This window comes from Eulemur rufifrons, chromosome 25 (assembly GCF_041146395.1).
Source record: "Eulemur rufifrons isolate Redbay chromosome 25, OSU_ERuf_1, whole genome shotgun sequence".
NCBI classification, from domain to species: Eukaryota; Metazoa; Chordata; class Mammalia; order Primates; family Lemuridae; genus Eulemur; species Eulemur rufifrons.
In genome coordinates, this window is record NC_091007.1 from 5194965 (window position 1) to 5215321 (window position 20357).

The window sequence follows — 20357 nt, forward strand, 5'->3', positions numbered from 1 at the left end:
GCTAAAATAAACATAGCTCTCTTATTTTACCAAAATATTCATTTTTTTTACAATTACCTTATTCGAAACAAATTAAATCAAATTACTTTTATTAACTTTACATCTAATATAACAAAGTTTCAAAGTATAAGGCATATTTTAGGCAGAAAGGATCAGAAGATGTTTGGATACTCAAGCACACAGGAAATACTCAAGTATACAGGCAAAATATCTCTGGGCACAAATTTACAGAAGAAAATGGCAACTATAGTATTTTAAAAATTGACACCTATATGATTTTAATCCATTTAAATCTAAATTCCCAAGAACTTTCAGAATCAAGTATCTCCCTAAATTACATTCCTTAAAGGCAGGCATTGTTTTAATATCTCAGAGTCACTAAATTAACCACAAATTGTAATGAAAAATTCATATAAAGTTACTAAAGTTCAAATTCAATTCAGTAAAGCAAATTAACAGCTGACCATTTTTCCTAGTGTACACTTTGACTTTTGAGAGTTAAAAACATCAACAATATCAATTTTAAAAGTACCTTACCCTTTGTTAGATAATCAGTCTGGCCTTGGAAATTAACTAAAGCTTCAGTCCTCATAGAGTAACTTATCTATTCCAAAATTTCATTATTATTTTAGAGTTCTCCAACACACCAAGAGCATTAGGTGGTAGGTACCTCACACATTCCGCAACTAACAGAAACAAAGAAAGGAGAAGGCAGCTCTACTTTAAACTATTCGTGAAACCAGCACAAGAAAGAAAAAGTTTCAGATGCATTCTGTCTTTTCCTAAGGGGGGAAAAAAGACCTTGCTGTGATCACATGGATATTCGAACAAAGATGATATTTGTTGAGGGTGAAAACATGTCTTTCAGGCTGGATCCCAACCATGAACCATACCGGCCTACACCCAGCATTCCATCGAATAACAAACAGGGGCTTTAAACAAGCAGCTGCATAACATGCCTTAATCTTGTGCTTCACAATTAGCCACTTTCTTGGTACTTTTAACAAAATTTATCATGGAACAACTAAGAAAAAAATTATTTAAAACATTAAACTAAAGCTAAGTAGGAATGTTCTTCTCATATACATTTTTATATCTTGATGTTATTTTTCATGATAATTTTTAACACAAAACCTGCAGCCCTGTTTCAGATAGTAAGCAAATACATACTAAAGCAGTAGTTTCGGACATTTTTAACACACTACACACATACAAGTGAAACGAATGTTTCATGAGGCACTATGTTGTAAGTATTGTAAGATGGCACTTTGATATTTTCCATTCTGTTTTATTTATTCCTTTCTTCTTCCTTTCACTGTTTCCCTCTCTCTTTTAAATGGGTAGGAACCTACAACAGCCTTGTCAGAGGCATGCCTGTGAACATTAATTACACTTAGCTGGACACTAATGAATTCAGTTTATGCTCAGCTAAACCCAGTTGTAACATTCAACTAAAGCAAAAGATCTCAGAAGTTTAGAGAGAGGGAAAAATTTCAAGTCATATGCCAAGGAATGAGAATCAGACTGGCATCAAACTTGTTATCAACTTTTCAAAGTTCTGAGAAAAAAAATTATCATAAACTTGGAATTCCATACCAAGCATGAGGAAAAATAAAGACATGTTTAGATATTACAAGGTGTGGTAAACTGAAGATGCCCCAACCCCTCCCCCAAAGATGTCCACATCCTAATCCCTGGAACCTGTAAATGCCACCTCATATGGCAAGAGGGATTTGCGGCTGTAATTCAGTTAAGGATCTTGAAACGGGGAGATTATTCTGGATCATGCAGGTGGCCCAATGTAATCACAGGAATCCTCACGACAGGGGGCGAGAAGGTCAAAGGAGGAAGCAGGAGGTGTGACGGTAGACACAAGAGGCTGGAGTGACTTGGGGACACGAGGACAAGGACGGGTTGGCAGCTGAGGAAAATAGCCACCAGAAGCAAGAAAAGGTGAGGAAATGGATTTTTCCCTAGTGGCTCCAGAGGGAACCAGCCCTGCTGACATCTTGACTTTAGCCAGTGAAACTGATTTCAGACCTCTGACTTCCAGAACTGCAAGAGAATAAATCTGTGTTGTTTAAGCCACCAAGTTTGCGGTAATTTGTCACAGCAGCACGAATACATAATGATTCAAAGTTTACTGCCTAAGCAATGTTTCTTTGAAAAAGATTTTGAGAGTATACTACAGAAAAACAAAACAACAAAAAGAACTGACAAAGACCCTTTCCTTGACCACACTTTGGTCAGGCTCCTTTGAGCCCACATCTCAACTAGGCCTTGACCTTGGTCCTGCCTGCCTTCAGCCTGCCTAGCCCAGCTGCAGTAAGGATCCTCCCACCCGATATAAGACCATCCTTGATTATCTGAGCAGATTCCTCACCCACCCTTGGTATCTGATCACCCTGGACTGTCTTCCGCAAGACTCCTGTTAATGTCAGTTTAGCAAGAATCCCCTGCCATCTTAGTAACTTTCATCCACTGACCCCTCACTGGGCTCACTGGCTATCAATCGCCATTGTCATTCGAAGTTCAGCCTGATCCCTCTCCCCTATTGTGATAGTCTTGATACCTATTATGATAGTCCTGAAGAAAGTCTTCCTTACCTTTTTAACAAGAGTCAGAATAATTTTCTTTAACAAAATAAAAAAAGAGGCAGACACAGGACCCATGAAATCACAGCAGACCAAAATGAGACATTTTCAGATGTCACCTGTGCAGATGCCTAGACGCAACCAGTCTACGTTAGAGTAGGGAATACCAGGTGTCTCCAAGAGGAAAGTAGATTCCAGGCAACATACAGATCATGGGTATGACTAGTGATACAGTAAAAGCTTACATATAAAGACACCAAAAAGAAGATAAGGGGACTATTAGAAATCTCAAGACAAGCAAAGAACAGAGTGAGAAAAGTCACAGTCCAAATATGAAGTAAAATACAAAGGGGCATGGCTGTGACCTTGATGGTATATGAGAAGAGTGGATTCATTTGACCCTGACACCTTCAACATTAGGATCATACCTCCTTCTCTACATACCTCATAATAATATTTGAGACTGAAGTAAATGATACTGACATTATGAAGACTATATAAGAATTTTATTGGCTGCTAATGTATGGAATCAACTATAGACAATGTCCAAAACTCATCCCTGACCTGCAGGCACACACACGCCCCACTCCAAACCTAAGACCCCCTTCTCAGAGGCAATCACTGATACCTACCAAAAATATTCTCCATATTGTACAAGAATCTGCATATATTCATGCACACATGTATGCATTTAATCTGCTTTTTCTATTCAAAAACTAGATTCATTCTATAAGTAATTGTACACCTTACTCTCTTTCACTTAACAGTACATCTTGGAGGTTGTACAATATTAACATCTATAGATCTACCCAGTGGTGTGCCCATAAAGGTTTCAGAATCAGTTCTAGCAGAAGAGGCAGAGGCAGTGTGGCCTGGTTTCGGGCACCTGCTGATTTCCATGCTGCAAATACTCCTGCTGTCGTGGCCAATATTCAAGCTGCCAATGTGATGTCACTGAACACAGGGTTCAGGCTGGCTCCAGTACACCAGTGATCTACTGAAACCTTTTCACAGCTATAAAGTATCCTAAAGTATTAACATAATTTATTCAACCAGTCCTCTTAGGAATTTGAACTAGGAGAAACTGAATCGATCAATTTGCAATGGGAGTTAAAGATAAAATATGTTTTTATATATATAAAATATTTAAAGCATCATGAGGTAAAGAGCTTTACGGACAATGATGGCCAAAGGCAAGCTGAAAAATGAGGAAGCAGAAACTACCAGTAAGCAGAGAAAAAGTAGGTGACGCAAAGAAAACAGTATCTGAGATGCAGAGCAAGGCAGAGTCACCACTACAGAGACCTTTTAGCCCAAAAGAGACAGAACAGCTCGTCCCTGAAGCTGCTCCATGCTTCAGCTCATGATGGCTTTCATTTCCAGGTCAATGGATTCATGTAGCAAATGCTTGTTTCCTAAAGTCGTCTGAATAAGTTATTTGTGTCTTACCTTGAGTTACTAAATTACAGCTCATCTTTGAAGCAAAGTCAATGGTGCCTCTTAGTCACGGTTTTGGTTATTTGTGATCACTTTCCTACTGCACCATGGACTAAGATGTATCAAGAATAAAGACTGTTTTAAATGTTAAGATCTTAATAAACAACACCGATAAAAACTTTATTATTTATTCTGCCATGCTGTAGACCCAAGGTTGGAAGGAATACTCAGAGGAATAAGCAGAGTGAGAAGATTAACATCAGACCTCAAACTAAAAACAAACAAGGTAAAGGAAGGTGCAAGAGCAACAAGGGAACCTGAAATACCAATTATTTTGATTGGTCATTCTCAGCAAGATGAAATGAAATGTGGACACCTAAAGGGCTACATATACTTGATACCTGAAACAGCTTATTCTGACATAACATCCCAGGATGTGCTAAGCCAGCTTACCAGCTGATGGTCCTCTGAGAAGAACTGGTCCAGTATCTCCTCCTGTCCCTTCATCCCTGCCCCCACCCTCTATTGGGAGATCATCTATAATCCTGAGAAAAGAAAAACTGCTCAGAGGAGTCTGAGCTACATGAGGTTTGCAAAATTTGTCAGGCCCCAGAGATGGAAGCATGGGACTTCAGTCACAAGGATAACCTCCCAGCCATGCCTGGGGGCAACTGTTTAAAGGCATTTTGTTCCTGACTAGCAGTCTCACCCGGTGACCACAAGTCCCTGGAATTTGTGATAAAAAGAACAATGAATAGCTAATCAGTAGCTTATTATTTTAATGTAAATTCTAGGCAATAATTTAGGAACTGCCTCTTCTTTTTTCCTTAAAAACTCACTTGTAACTGCTGCTAATTGGAGTGTACATTCAGAGCAACTTGAGTCCATCCTCCCATTTGGCCACCCTCAAGCTTTGGGCTTGAATAAGCTCTCTCCTTCATATTTTCTGAATCTTCATTGTTTCAGTTTGACAATCCAACCCTATGTTCCCCTGCACTGTAGCCCAGTCCCTCATACAGCTCTCGTAACTATGTTAATTCCACATTGGACAAGTGTCTTTTCAAAACATGCACAACCTCAAACCCCACTTATCTCATTCTTCCTTCCCCGACTAGTGTAATAATCTTAGAAAAATCATTTGGCTTCCTTCCCTCTTTCTTATGTTCACTTGGGAACAACAACAAAAGATCCTGATCATAGCTGCAATTATAAAAATAGTATAAACAATCACTATCAAGGAAAGGGAGAGCAAATGTGAAAGAACCAGGGCCATAAACCCAAAAGTCCTCAGGAATGCCCAGGTTTCCTCTTCAAAAGAGACACACAGGTTTCTGCCTACATCTTCACATTCCTCTAGTTTCATATGCATTGTCTAATACAGTAAAAGTGTCTAAAAGAAATAAACCTAAATGTTCCTCAATTTTTAACTGTTAATTATTGGCATAAATGATTTATACCTTTCCATTCAAAATATTTCTTATGCCACTAACAGCACTATTATCATTATTTCCACCATATCATGCTTTAAATTAATAGTTTTTAAATTATTCATTAGATTTGCAGAATATATTTCTTCAAACTCTTCTATAGAAGCCCAGCAGCCAAGCAAGTAGGGTGAGTCGGCTGGGAAGGATACACGAAAGTCCTATTAGGTGGCCTTTTTATTCTGCAAATGAAAAGATCGATAGTGTACAATTGTTAGGGTGTTTTGTTTGTCTATAAGCACATATTTTATTTTTAATTATATTTTACAGAACTCTTTCTTTTCTTTTTTGAGACAGAGTCTTGCTCTGTCACATGGGGGTCAGAGTACCGTGGCGTCAGCCTAGCTCACAGCAACCTCAAACTGCTGGGTTCAAGCCATCCTTCTGCCTCAGCCTCCTGGGTAGCTGGGACTATGTGCCACCACGCACAGCTATGTTTTCTGTTTTTAATAGAGATGGGGTCTCACTCTTGCTCAGGCTGGTCTCAAACTCCTGACCTCAAGCGATCTTCCCACCTAGGCCTCCCAGAGTGCTAGGATTACAGGCGTGAGCCATCACACCCAGTCTGTAAACACGTATTTTTTAGGTCATTAGGAACAGGACTCATCGCCAATATGTTAAACATAGAGCACTTACCATTAATAGATAGTTAACATTTCTATAACTAATAAAATATTTAAATTATGGTTTTAACAACATGTCCTAGGTAGGCTTCTATTACTTGCTTCTTAATTTCTAGAAAGATGAGAAACAAAATAATTCATAAAGTCCTAGAAACAACTACTGACAAGGATTCATTGCAACAGAGAAGATAATAATTGCTTCTCAAACTGAATCAAAAATTGTAGACTGCCTGTATATGTTCCACCTTACCACTGTCCATTACCATAAAGGTAGAATAGAACTGGCCACTGCTTCTTTTGATCTACTGTATTTCCACATTTGGTACCTATAATATTTTATTGAATGCATTTATTTACATGTCTCTTCTATTAAACCATAGCCTCCATGAAGGAAAGGCTTCTCTCACCCATCTTGGTACTTCTAGTATCTATCACAGTGCTTAGCACGTGGTAGGTACTCACTAAATATTTCTCAAAATGGATTTAAAAATTACTCAAAATTAATTACTAAAGTGAATTATTCAACCCAGTAAAGACTTAATATATCAATGTATGTTTAAAATGAGACTTATAACCTATTTTCCAGACATACCTTTACTGCAGAAAGTACACTGTTGCTAAAGATTCTTAGCTTTCTCTTATATATTTATTCAATTTTCATTCTGTTTCAAAGTGGAATTTAAAATTTTAAGACTCTAAAATTCAGACATGAAAAGTCACAATCTATTTCCTTCACTTAGCACTTCTGATTATCTACAAGTCCTTCATGTGCATTTTACATAGTGTAGGAGGCTCTCAATGAAGGTGAAGGACACCAGAGACTTGTCTGCTGTGTTTGTGTTCCAACCTTCTCTTCACTCTTCTACTTTATCTGGCTCCCAACCTACCCACAGAACTTCACAGTCTCCCTTCCTTTACTGAATGGTTCTATTCACACCACTGTGTGTGCTCCCATCATGCTTCCAGTCCACGTGGAGGAAGTTCAGCTAGGGCAACACTCAGGAACTCTCCACTCTCCCCTCCCTCCTCTCCAAGAGGCAGAAAGTCTTTTGGGGTCAAGAAATCTGGAAGAAGCAAGGCAGCTCTTGTTCTCTCTCAACTCCCTGTCCCTGTGTGCACATTCTCTCTGATCTGCTCTCCCAGCAGGAAGGTGCCTGCCCTTAGGGGAGGCCTGGGGTTGTTGGGCTGTGCTAGTCACCCAGTGGGTAGGTCTAAGTCAAGCAGACTAATGCAGCCTTTTCACTTCAGATCTAATGCCATGTCCTCCAGCAGCCACCAGAGGAGACAATTTGATCTCCATCTGTCAGTCTCCTGTGCCTTACTTCTCAAGGAAAAGAAGCAGTATCACTACTGACTTCCTGGAACACCCCCAAATCAGACAAGTAACTCCCACATTTATGTGTAAGATGAGTCACAGAGAAAAAGGATACGAAGTGATGTAACAATATTTAAATACCATTACTACTGGAGAGAAACATAATTACTAGCTGTTGAATCTGAATGTAATTCCCACATTTGGGGGCAGGGTTGAATGACAAAATTGCCAACAACAGATACTTAGAACCAAGACAAACATGAGTCATTTTACTCAAGTAAAACCCGCCTACAGTTGCTGACAAATTCAAGATTATACTTTAGGTGCTTTTCCAGCAAGCAGTGTGATTGTTTTAACAGATGACCCAAGACTGGTTTACAACAACTCCTTGTTTGTGGATATTTTATAAACTGTTTATCGAGGGTTTACTATTAAAATGTGCCAGACACTGTGTTGGGCATTTAACATGCATAATCTCACGAATCCCCACAACAGCCTATGCTAGTTTTGTGACTATCCCCAATTTACATATGGGAGGCTGAGGTATGGAGAGGTTAAGTAACCTCGGTCACGTGGGAAGTGGCACAGCATGACTTAAAGCCAGGCTGTTCAACTTCAGGGCCCTGTTTCCAACTACCAAGCTCTTTTGTTAAAGTATAAGCAGATGATCTTATTACGTTTCTGCTCAGCTCTAGTAGTCCTTACATTTCTTTCCTTAGAAACAAATCTATGTGATCCCTATGAATTCTTAACAATTGTATTTTCTGGATTCCAGTAGCCTTCCAGTCTCATCACATGAAATTGTCAACTATTTGTGCAAAATGGAGATGAACCAACCATGTTTTAAAGAATCAAAGAATAAGTTATATGAAATACTCTTTGTGATCATAAGCAACTGTACCTCCCACGTTGTGTTTTAAGATATGTGTTTTAGGAAAATAACAAGTGATCAAGAAACATGGAAAATGTTGACACAATAATCATCAAATGGATCCTGAAGTTAACTTTACTAAAAGATTTTATGCTTTTAGTTGATACTAAAAACTGCCTTCATGATTAATTTCCATGATTATGGAAAGGGTTCTAATGAATCTCCTTTATTTACTTAACTTTCATAACTTTTTCCCTAACTCATTCAGAATTGTAAGCATGTATAGTTATATTCATTATAATAAAAGTTTGTGTTGAATTTGGCCCAATGGGTATTAACAAAAAATGTTCCAATTACAGCAAATTCTTGTAGACCAGATATAAGAAGAAAATTCATAGACTGCTCACCCTGACAGTAAATAACTAATTCCACAGACAGTGGTAACTGTCAACCCAATGGTAAATTTTCTACTCTTTAAATCAAAAATAAAAAAAAACCCAAACTGTGCCAAAAATGACACTCAAAAACAAGAACTAAGTATTGCCTAGAACAAGTGAGAAGCATACAGGAAGAACTGAATTACCCTGCTATGTAAGTATTATTTGGTCCCTGAATGGGACCTTGGATTCAAATTAAACCATAGAGCCATCAAAAGCCAGCAATTTGGTAACACTGAATGGGATATAATAAATAAAAATGCTCATATCACACTGAAACTGTCACGTAATCATTTTTTTTAAAAGTGCCCCAAGCGTCAAGCACAGTACCACATAATTCTCTTAGCATACAGCTGCATTCTACATATCTCCCCTAACAAATCCTAAGAAACATTATATATAAGTATCTCCTACATCTATGTGTTTATTATGATATGTATTCCTTGCACTCTGTTACTATTTTTGTGCTAATGATGTTGTATTAGGGTGACCTGTACAATAAGTAAGATTTATTTTACATAACAAACATCAAAAGTACCATACATATAGGTAGTCACTCCCTAGGAGACCAGCTGAATTAAGCAGCAACTAAGAGGCTGGCTCATAAGTAACAGCTAGCATTTATTCTGCTTATGTATATTATCACATTTAATATTCCCACATCAAAACTATGAGGTAGGTGTCATTAATGTTCATTAAACACACAAGAAAACCATTAGGTTAATTAACTTGCAAAGATCACAAAGTTTCTAAGTTAGAGATGTGGCATTTGGACCACGGCAAGCAAGCTCCATAGTGCTTTTAATCATTCCACTCGGTCTTTGAATAAACAAAACGGCAAGCAAATGAACAAAGATGTGTCAAGAGAATCTGTGAACAGAGACCCTCAAAGTAACATTAAATAAGGGCAAGAGGCAAGGAAATGCTCTCAAGTTAACAGGAAGCCAAAGAGGTGTTTCTAAATAGAAAAGAGGCCAGAAAAGCTGTAGAGAAAACGAAGACCACCCAGGAAGAACAGTTGCTTAGTAATAGCTCACATTTGTTGAGCTGTTACTCTCCATCCGGTACTATGCTAGGTACATACATTATCTTGTTTAATACTCAAACAGCCCTATTATAATCTATATTTCATAGAAATTCTCAATTATTCATGCATCTCACAGATGAGAAAAACGAAACTTAGAGGGAAAACGACCTGCCCAAGGTTACATTAATGTCCCAGGCTCAACTCAAACATGCATCTGGAAAGCTCCCAAGTCTATGCTCTTGCCCACTGAGCTACAAAACTAAGCCCACTAAGCCTTAAAAAGAGATAGAGGAGGGGGAGGGGGAAAGGGAAAGCGGAAGAATGAGAATGTATCTGTGTATCTCCAAATTAATAAATTATAAGCCACCAAGAAACCATTTCATGCACAGTAACCAGGAAGTGAGTTAGCTGATTTCAGTGTACTCAAACCAACATGTTCTGGCTGTGTTTCTGCAAGGGAACATCCTATTCCAATAAAAAGAAAAATCTTCCTAGATCTGAAAATAGTGACTTCTCAAAATTACTTATTACTCTACACTTTCAGATAGGCAAGTTTCCAAGAGTTTACTGATACTATAAAGCTGCCATAGTTTGAAGGACATAAAATGTATTTTGGTAGTATCTGATTACTATAAACAAGTAAGCTAATTTTTCCAAATGTTAAATTGGGGCAGCTCAATATTGTCCTCATATACTACTAGGTGTAATTAAAACTCTCCTGTAAACTTCTATTTTTCACATGACACTGATCTGGCCAACATAGTTTGGCCAACAGTCCTTTTTAAGAACATAACTTCCAAGGCTGGAGAGGGATTAATATACACAAAATACTTCAATAAACTTGCTGACAAACAGATTACACTGCTATCATTGTGAATGGTAATTACTTTAATTGGCCATTTTTAATATAGCCCATCTCATAGGTTCCTAATAAAACCATCAATGCTTGACAATTTCCCAAACTCCTTATGTGCCAGGCTCCTTTCAAGTACTGAGAAACAGATTATCAAGACAAGATACTTGCCCTCAAGAGGTTTACAGCCTTGCAAATGAATTAAAAAATGCTTACCACAAGAGATTTGTTCACCTATCATACCAGCAGTGAGAGAAAGGCAAAAAAACCCCAATCCTTCTTAAAGCACCTCGCACAATCTACAGAGGACAAGTATGTTATTGCATAATGCACACAGTTTCTAACATAAATACAAACTATGGAGCTTAACTAGAAGAGGTGATTATCTAAAGTTAGGACAGAATTTCGGCAAGATCATTCTTTGTGTATTTTAATATTATAAATAAGAGCCAATTTGGATTTTTCTTACAGGATTTGTCTTCAGTTTGGCTTATGTTCCTCTAGAAACCTAAGCACATCTAGAAATCAGAAGCTCAAACTGCTTGGCTAGTATAATGGAATGCCAACAGAAACTAAAGTTAATTACCTACTTTCTTTTAAATGTTACCAAGCACCCTAAATCTTTTGGAAAATGTGGTTATCTTTATTTATAATATGGTTTAGAAAGGGCTTTCCTACTGAATTATGTCTGGAACGTGCATGTATCTGTAAACACAGACAAACTATTATAGCATTCCCAAAAGGTACAGTCAATAGTTCCACAGTTTGACCGATTCATTTAACAAATTAATACTGTTTCACAAAATTAGTCCATACACCAATAATTTTACTCCATTTCTGATTTTGTTTTTATCCAATTCAACATAATTTCTACTAACCTCTCTACCACTTACTCACATAAGCTTGGGCAGATCACAACCTGCACAAGCTTCAGTCCCCTCACCTATAAAAACAGTGACAATAACAAGAGCATTGGCTCACATTTACTAAACGGCCACTGTGTGTCAGGTACTGTTTGAAGCACATTATAATGTTCTATGTGTATTTTCTCAAGCATGATATCATATGTAAACTCAAACAACCCAGACAACACTATTATTGTCACCAAATGACAGATGAGGAAAGGGAGGCACTCTGAAGTTTCCAAATGTCTCACAGCAGGTGGCAGAGCGAGATGCGAACAGTCAGAATCCACAACCCATCCTTGAAATCATTAAGCTACAGCTGCCTAATAATTATAAAATATTTCCTGCCCAACTCATAAAATTCTTGTGAAGATCAGATTTAATCAGACTCATAAAAGCATTTAAAAAAAAAAAGCATTTTAAAACTTTTAAGTGCTATCTAAATATAAGGTATGTATTATTAGTAAAGTCTTAAGGATAAGATTAATAAAATTGACTGTGGAGTTACCTAAGTAAGCAAAAGTTAAATGTTTTTTAAATATTGAAAGAATAGGAAGGAAACTTAAAGCTCAACCTCTCACAAATGATTAAGTCCCCTCTATAACATGTTTTAATAAGTAGTCACTCAATTTCTTTGTAAGGCTTCCAGAGATGAAAATCTCATAAGCTCACAGGTCAGTCCATTCCATCTTGAAATGTTCCAATTATTATTAGAAATGTTTTCCTTTTAGTGCTAAACAAAATTAGGCTTTTCCCCATGACAGGCTTACAAATACAAATCTTCGTTCAACACACGATATTTATTAAAGTCCTCTTTGAAATTTGACTCCCAAAATCCAACATGATACCCCAGAAAAAGTCTAATCTACAAACAAACGTTCATATTTTTTTCTGATTGGCAAGTCAATTTACTGGGCTCATATCAGCATATACTTAATTAAAATCTCTCAGTCCTTTCTTAGACGTGTTCTCAGTGTAGAACTTGACATTTTATCATTTTTAATTAAATCATTTTTCATTTTGGTCCATGATTCTAGCCTGTAAAGATCTTTGTAAATCTTAATTACATAACCTTACTTTAGCTAGCTCTATCAATTTTGTACCTTTCTCCTTCCCTTCATAAATCCAATAATTTTAACTGAATTTTCATCCTAGCCATGGAAAAACTGCTGAATAAGCTGAAATCCTGGGACATGCTAGCTAAGACCTTAATTCTAACTGACATCAACAAATTAATTTATATACTACCTATCAATCAATTATAAAATCTTACACGAACTATCCCCCAACCATTATTTCTTCCTCTAACCTAAGGTAGGATCATAGAAGCTATAATACCAAATACCTTTCTGACACCCAAATAAAACCTATCTCCAACATCTCCTTAGGTTGCCTGTTCAGTGACAACAAAAAAAGAAAGTTATGTTAGTTTGTTCTCGTTATATCCAGAAAAGCCCCTAAAGATTATTTCCTTTTAAACCAATTCATAAACCATTATTGAATAAAACCAAGCCAGTGTCCTGATTAGAATTAGCATGAAGTTCAAGTTCAGTTTCTAATTACCAGAATCCACCCACACTCCTCTTTTAAGTCTAGTCTTCTGGTAACTTTTCCATGTTGTACTGCCCTTAAAAGACTGTTAAAATTATTCCAAAATAAAGAGTCTAAGGCTACAGCTCATCTAATTCTGAAGACCTAAACTTAAAGGGTTTTATTATCTACCAACTGACCTTGGGCTTCAATGACCTTTCCTTTCTGTCCATTTTCTTTCTCAGTTTAAAGATAACTCTGCTTTAAAAACAACAACAGCAGCAACAAAAACAGACGGCAGCAAGAGTCCGGGACTTACATGCCTTCTTTGTCATGTTGACATTATATGATCTGTTCTGAACAGCAGGCCTCTCTGGTCATCACTGATCTTCAGGATCCAAAATACGCCCTGGAAGGGTTTTATCAGACTCCACACTCACTGTTCACAGACGTCAATCCATTTGTTGAGTATTCCTGACAATGATTTTTAAGTATCTACTACTCTTTTTCATTCCTTCTTGGTTATAATCCTTATCTTCCACCTTTCATTCATACTCTTTAAATGTGAACTCGAAGTTAACACCCTAACCAGCTACTTTACTTTGTGTGTATTCCTTTATCTTTTCTTTCTCATTAGAATACACAGTCACTGTAGATTTTTCTGCTATTGATCTAGTTTTCCTTTCAGTCTGTGAATGCAATCAAGCCCACATTTACTCTAATGTATTTCTAATTCACTTTCCTAAAGATAATCATACATCACTAACTGGGTACAGAATCTTCTTCCTTTACAAGTACAAATTCTAAGAAGTTACCATCACTTCTACCTTACCAACAAGTACTTCCTGATTAGTCAGAATGAGCCCTAAGAAGCAGCTCCCTTCATCGTTCCTACAATCTCCTATTCCTAAAATATACAGTACTCAACATTGAGATTTAAAAAATGGATTGACTTATATTTGATTAAGCTCTGTTGTCAGGCTTAAATTCTTACTGAAAAAGACGGTTACAAATTATAGCAAGATCTCATAGGCCCAAAGGTATCAAAGTAATTCAATGGGGAAAAGACAGTCTTTACAACAAATGGTGCTGAAGTAACTAGACATCTATACAGGAATAAAAAATAAACCTTCACCTTTACCTCATACAGTATACAAAAATCAACTTGAAGTAAATCATAGCCATATATGTAAGAGCAAAAACTATTGAACTAGAAGAAAACAAGGAAAAAAATCTTTATGATACTGGGTTAGGCAAAGATTTCTTTAAAATAAGTACAAAACAGAAAAGTTGATAAAAACAGAGCTCATCAAAATTAAAAACTCTTGCTCTTCAAGACATATAGTTAAGAAAATGAAAGACAAGGCACAGACTGGGAGAAAATATCTATAAAGCATATATCTGACAGAGGATTATATGTAGAATACATAAAGAATTTTTACAACCCAATAAGAAGATAACTCATTTTTTTTAAATGGGCAAAAGATTTGAAAAGATACTTCATAAAAGAAGATAAAGGAATGGCCAAAAAATATACAAAGTATATAAAAAAGATGCTCAATATCACCAGTCATCAGAGAAATGTACCTTAAAATCACATTGAGATACCACTACTGAGATACCACTATGCACAAAGTTAAAAATATTGACAATACCAAGTGTTGACAAGGATGTGGAGCATTTAGAAAACTCATACAGTGCCAATGAGAATACAAAATGGTACAGCCACATTAGAAAAGAGAGGATGTATCTGATAAAGTTATAGAAACTTCATCATAGCAATCTCACGCCCAGGTATTTAACCAAAAGAAACAAAAACATTTACTTATAAAAATGTTTATGTGAATGTTCATATATCCCCAAACCAGAAACAACCCAAATGTCCATCAACTGGTGAATAGATAAGCAAATTGTGGTTAAGCTATACTTTGGAATACCACTCAAAAAGAAAAGAAAAAGAATAAAACTGCTGATAACATGCAACAATACAAATAAAAGAAGCCAAACACAAAAGACCTCATACTGTATGACTTCCTTTATATGAAATTCTAGAAAACATATATATTTGTTTACGTATTTTTAGTCTTCTCCACTGGACCTACCAATCAGTCCCTGTCATTTTATTTACCACTGTTACCAGTGCTTAGGACAGTGCCTGATACCTAACTGGTACTCAATAAACTTATCGAATGACTGAATGAACAAGAATTGCCTAACTTAACCCTAATCACAACCCTAGTGACATAGGTACCATCCTAGAGATGTGAAAACTGAGACTTAGAAAGGTTAATGTTGGCCCAAGATTACACAGCTATTAAGTGGTGACGCCATGAATGAAACTCAGGCCTCTCTGACTCCAAGTCCTGTTCACTTAACTAGGTGTTAGTGTCTATACATAGTGTAGCAGAACTCATTGAGTTTCTACAACAGGTTAAGTTCACTCACCCAGGATCTTAAGTTAGTGGTCAGTTCCTATCATTAATTCTTAGAACTACTGAAATTATTTCCCTGGAATTTTGTTTGATCAAATATTCTTTGAAATAATTGGGCCAGCTCAATTGTTTTGTTAAGTAGAGATAGTTACTAGGCCTGATGGTACTTCCTGAAATAGGCTTTAATTGGTTACAACTAAATTTATAGTGTATTCCTGTATAACAGATGCATATTTCCATTAAAGTAAACAATAAAGTATTTATATATTCATCCTATTAACAGGAAAGTCTGTTGTCTGGCTACTCTTACACATTACTAACTCTCACCATATTACATTTCCTGCCAAGACTAAACAACAAAGTGCTAACCATCCCTAGCAAAAGCTTTGAATGTGCCTAGAGGCGTGGCATATACACACCAATTAAGAAAAAACAAAGGTTATATTCAGCAATGTAAGACTTACTACAATAATTCTATTCATTGGGGAAGAAATAAGAACCAGAAAAAGAAAAGCAGAATGAAAGAGCTTTTGAATGACAGTGAACTTAAACTAGTGAGTCAGGATGGTGAGTCATCCTTAAGTGCATGCCTCAAAAATGTGAACAGATACTACCATAAATCCTAGGATGTTAATCATAATCCTTTTCAAAATAAGGAAATAATGCTGCTTTATGCTGAATTCCTGTTTTCAATGTGGTCACAGTTTTGCCACATGCATAACAACTGTTAAGTGGTTTTAAGATTAGTCCCTGAAATAGTCTCTATGGATATGGATAGAGGTGGCTATGAACTGTCTAAGAGTATAACAAACTACAACCACAGGTTTGGTGAAGTTCCATAATATCCTTTAGGGTAGGAATAAGATCAAGAAAACACTTTTATATTGGTGTAACACAATTCACATTATGCAGAAAAATTCACACACACCAATAGGAAACATGCCAATTAAACATATTCATAACTCTAAGTAATGAAATATTTATTTCCTTGCAAGGAACCCCTTTCTAATTTACCTAGAAGCAGTTTTTGAAGAGCGAATAAGCAAGAATGGTACCTTATAGGGTCAAAAGGCACAACAAACTGCAAACAAGATAAATACTAAGAAAAACATACCTGGACAAGTAAAACTTTCAAAAATTAAGGACAAAGAAGAAATCTTAAAAAGCAGTCAGAAAAAAGACAACTTTCAAATGAGCAGCAATAAAACAAATGACAAATTTATAAGCAGAAACTACAAAAGTCAGAAGACAATGAAACTACACTCTTAAAATGCTGAAAGAAAATAACCAGCAATTTAGGATTTCAAGAAATTCTGAAAGCACCCTTTAAAACTGAATGTAAAAATAAAGACATTTCCAGACAAGCAACTGAGACATTTAATGGTCAGCATGGTTCACTATGAACAGAAAACTATGATCCCTAATGGATGAACAGACATAAAGGAAGAGAGAAAAGGAAAAGGTAAATATATAGATACGATTAATAAATACATGAGGTTTAAACTATATGTAGAATTAAAACATAAAGCAACAATAACCCTAAAGGCAGACAGGGCATAAATGGAATTAACTACTTCAAGGTCTTCAGATTTTTCTGGGAAATGGGTATCAGTACTAATGTATTACATATTCTCATAAATCAAGGATGAATGATATAACCTAGGGTAACACTGGAGAATAACAAAAGAATGTATAACTAACAAACTAACAGGTGTGAGAATAGATAATAAAAACTATTTGGTAAGAAAACACAAAAGAATTTAAAACAGGTGGAAAGATAGAAACAGAAAGTCAGATTTAGACCCAAACATATCAGTATCATATATAAACAGACTAAACACACCAATTAACAGACAAAGGCAATCCGATTAAATGTAAAAATATAGATATGCTATTTAGAAGAGAGATATCTCAAATATAAGTACACAGAAAGTTTGAAAGTAAAAGAATAGGAAAAACATCCTATGCAAACAAGAACCTAAAGAAAGCTAGTATCACTGTACTCATATCAGACAAAGTAGACTTAGGTAAGAATCATTATTAGAGATAAAAAGGAGGCCGGGCGCGGTGGCTCACACCTATAATCCTAACACTCTGAGAGGCCGAGGCAGGTGGATCCTTTGAGGTCAGGAGTTGAGAACAGCCTGAGCAAGAGCGAGACCCCATCTCTACTAAAAATAGAAGCAAATTAGCTGGACAACTAAAAATACATAGAAAAAATTAGCCAGGCATGATGATGCATGCCTGTAGTCCCAGCTACTTGGGAGGCTGAGGCAGGAGGATCACTTGAGCCCAGGAATTTGAGGTTGCTGTGAGCTAGGCTGATGCCACAGCACTCTAGTCTAGGCAACAGAGTGAGACTTTGTCTCAAAGAAAAGAAAAAAAAGAAAAGAAAGAAAAGAAAAGAAACGAAACATTTCATTGCAACAAAACAATCCATGAGGAAGACATAAGTATGAACCTAGTAACACAGTTTCAAAACATATAGGCAAAAAAAATGGCAGAATTAAAAGGAAAGATAGACAAATTCACACCATAGTAGGAGACTGTAAAGAGAAGTCAGAGAGAATCTTAGACCTCTAATAACAAACTGATCATATCCAACACTTTTGGGTCTATCAATCTGGCTCTCACTCTCAAGGGCATCAGCCAAATGAGGAACTGGAATTTTTTTTTTTTTTTGAGGCAGGGTCTCCTTCTGTTGCCCAGGTTAAAATGCAGTGGTGTCATCATAGCTCACTGCAACCTCAAACTCCTGGGCTCAAGCGATCCTCCTGCCTCAGCTGCCCAAGTAGCTGGGACTACAGGAGTACACCACCAGGCCCTGCTAATTTTTCTATTTTTCATAGATGCAGGGTATCGCTATTGTTGCTCAGGTTAGTCTCGAACTCCTGGCCTCAAATGATCCTCCCACTTCAGCCTCCTAAAGTGCTAGAATTACAGGTGTGAGCCATTGCACCCAGCCAGGACCTGAATTTTTTATATTCCTTGCATGCACAGATAAAAAAAACCCATTGACTACTTCCCTTTGGGTCACAGAACTAGAGGATTTTAGAAGAATTCTAGAAAAACTCCATACCCTCAAAAGATAGGGTTACTAAAAGGTTACTAAAAGCTAAAGCATACTTCAAAGTCAGCAAATATGATATCCAATATTTAACAACAGCTATTAAAATTTGTTTCTATTTTTAGTACCTTTTTACGATACAACCACAACATCTATAGATGATGGATAGTAAAGTCTACAAATTTCTCTAAATATATTATACTTACCACAGAAATTTTCAAAGTGCAGCATATATATTTTGTTAGATGTTTCTGATAATTGCAGTGATAAAACTAGCAGATGTTCAGGTAACAGTCATTAAAAGCTCTCCATGAGTAAGTGGCATAATGACCTTTATTAATGACTGCATCTGGTGTCTGCCAAATGGGAGAGAAACAATACTAGCAGACTATTCTTAAAGGGTAACAGGTTATCTGAATGAAGACACTTTAGCACATTTAAATTACATTCAAATCATATCAAGATACTAGTACAAACATTTAATTCCAAGTAACATTCTAAGTAAAATAACTCACTGTAAACCTAAGTGTTCTCTAGAGAATGTTCAAAATGTCTACTGGGCAGTCTGTTTCAGTAATAAAATAATATAAAACAAGAATTGAATCTTCTTAGTAATTAGGAAACTGATTAAATTGATCAATTATCTATTAGGCATACATGCATTCCTCACTTTGATGATAAGCTATAGAGAAACAAATACCAGGCAAGCTCATGAGCCACTGTATTCTTCAGAATTAACTTTGCTCCAAAATGATGAATGAGTTGCAGTCCTTGCCCTCAAGAAGCTCACAGCTTAATAAAGGATACAGCCCTTTGAAAAATAACCATAAGTACATACGCTATAAGGTAATAAGTAGAGATACATTCAAAAAGCTACTCTACATCATTCCCAAATGGGACTTAGTACCACTGCTCTGCCAGTTCCCAGCTATCCCCTGTTCTACCTCTAACAAACCTGAGAAAGCAACATAAGATACTGAATCAGTGTCTCAGAAGATGCCTGAGTATCTTCAATCACAATGTAAAATCATTTATAAATTTGATTTGTAATGTTGATTTTACAATATCCACTCTTTTCTCCACCACATAATACAAGGTAGCTTGCACAACATATATCTGTGACAATATATGCAATCCAAAATGCAGCTATCAATATGATTAATCATGGATTTGCCACTTGTTATGTATTAAGCTATTTGTAGTGACAAATGGGGATTCTGTATGGACCGTACTACACCATAGGTATGCATCATTCTACAGAAGTTAAATTAAGTTTTAACTTTTTACAGTTTTTTTCTCATACGGAGGTAATAACCTGTTCAAAGTGAAAAATAAACTAAATCATACCTAGATGTCATTATCATAGAAACATAAGAACTAAGTTTTGTTTATTACATGAGGTGGTATTTGTTTCTTTGACATTGACGATTTTTCCTGTGTTACATTCACATGATACCCATTTGAGTATAATCAGAAGTACACACAAAGTAACACACAGCAGACCACAGAACAGGGAGGTAACCTGAAGAAGTGAGAGACCAAAATAAAATCTGCATCCTTTAAGACTATGTCATCCAGAAAGCATTCGCAGTGGTGATTTGCATGTCACTACATTGCAGGACAGTGAACGGGAGTGATCAGAATCACTATCCGGCCCCCTCCCCATTGAGACAATAAGGACAGAAGTGGAGAGGCTTGTGAGAAGGAGCATATTTCTGATACTGACATCACAGAAGGCAGAATGGGTGTTGGATTCCCTTTACTTCAGAGATTACTTGAACA

At 36.5% G+C, this 20357-nt stretch overlaps 1 protein-coding gene across 2 annotated transcripts in view; it reads right to left on the bottom strand.

Annotated features, from left to right (window-relative positions):
* USP6NL (USP6 N-terminal like) overlaps window positions 1-20357 on the bottom strand; it is an 84677-nt gene that overhangs the window by 56957 nt on the left and 7363 nt on the right. Inside the window, exon 1 of one of the 2 annotated variants that reach the window (XM_069458981.1) lies at window positions 538-592. The exons of the other annotated variant lie outside the window; for it this stretch is intronic. Within the exon in view, the coding sequence (XP_069315082.1) occupies window positions 538-592 (55 nt within the window). Of the gene's footprint in view, window positions 1-537; window positions 593-20357 lie in introns of those variants that run through there. 2 annotated transcript variants of the gene reach the window in all.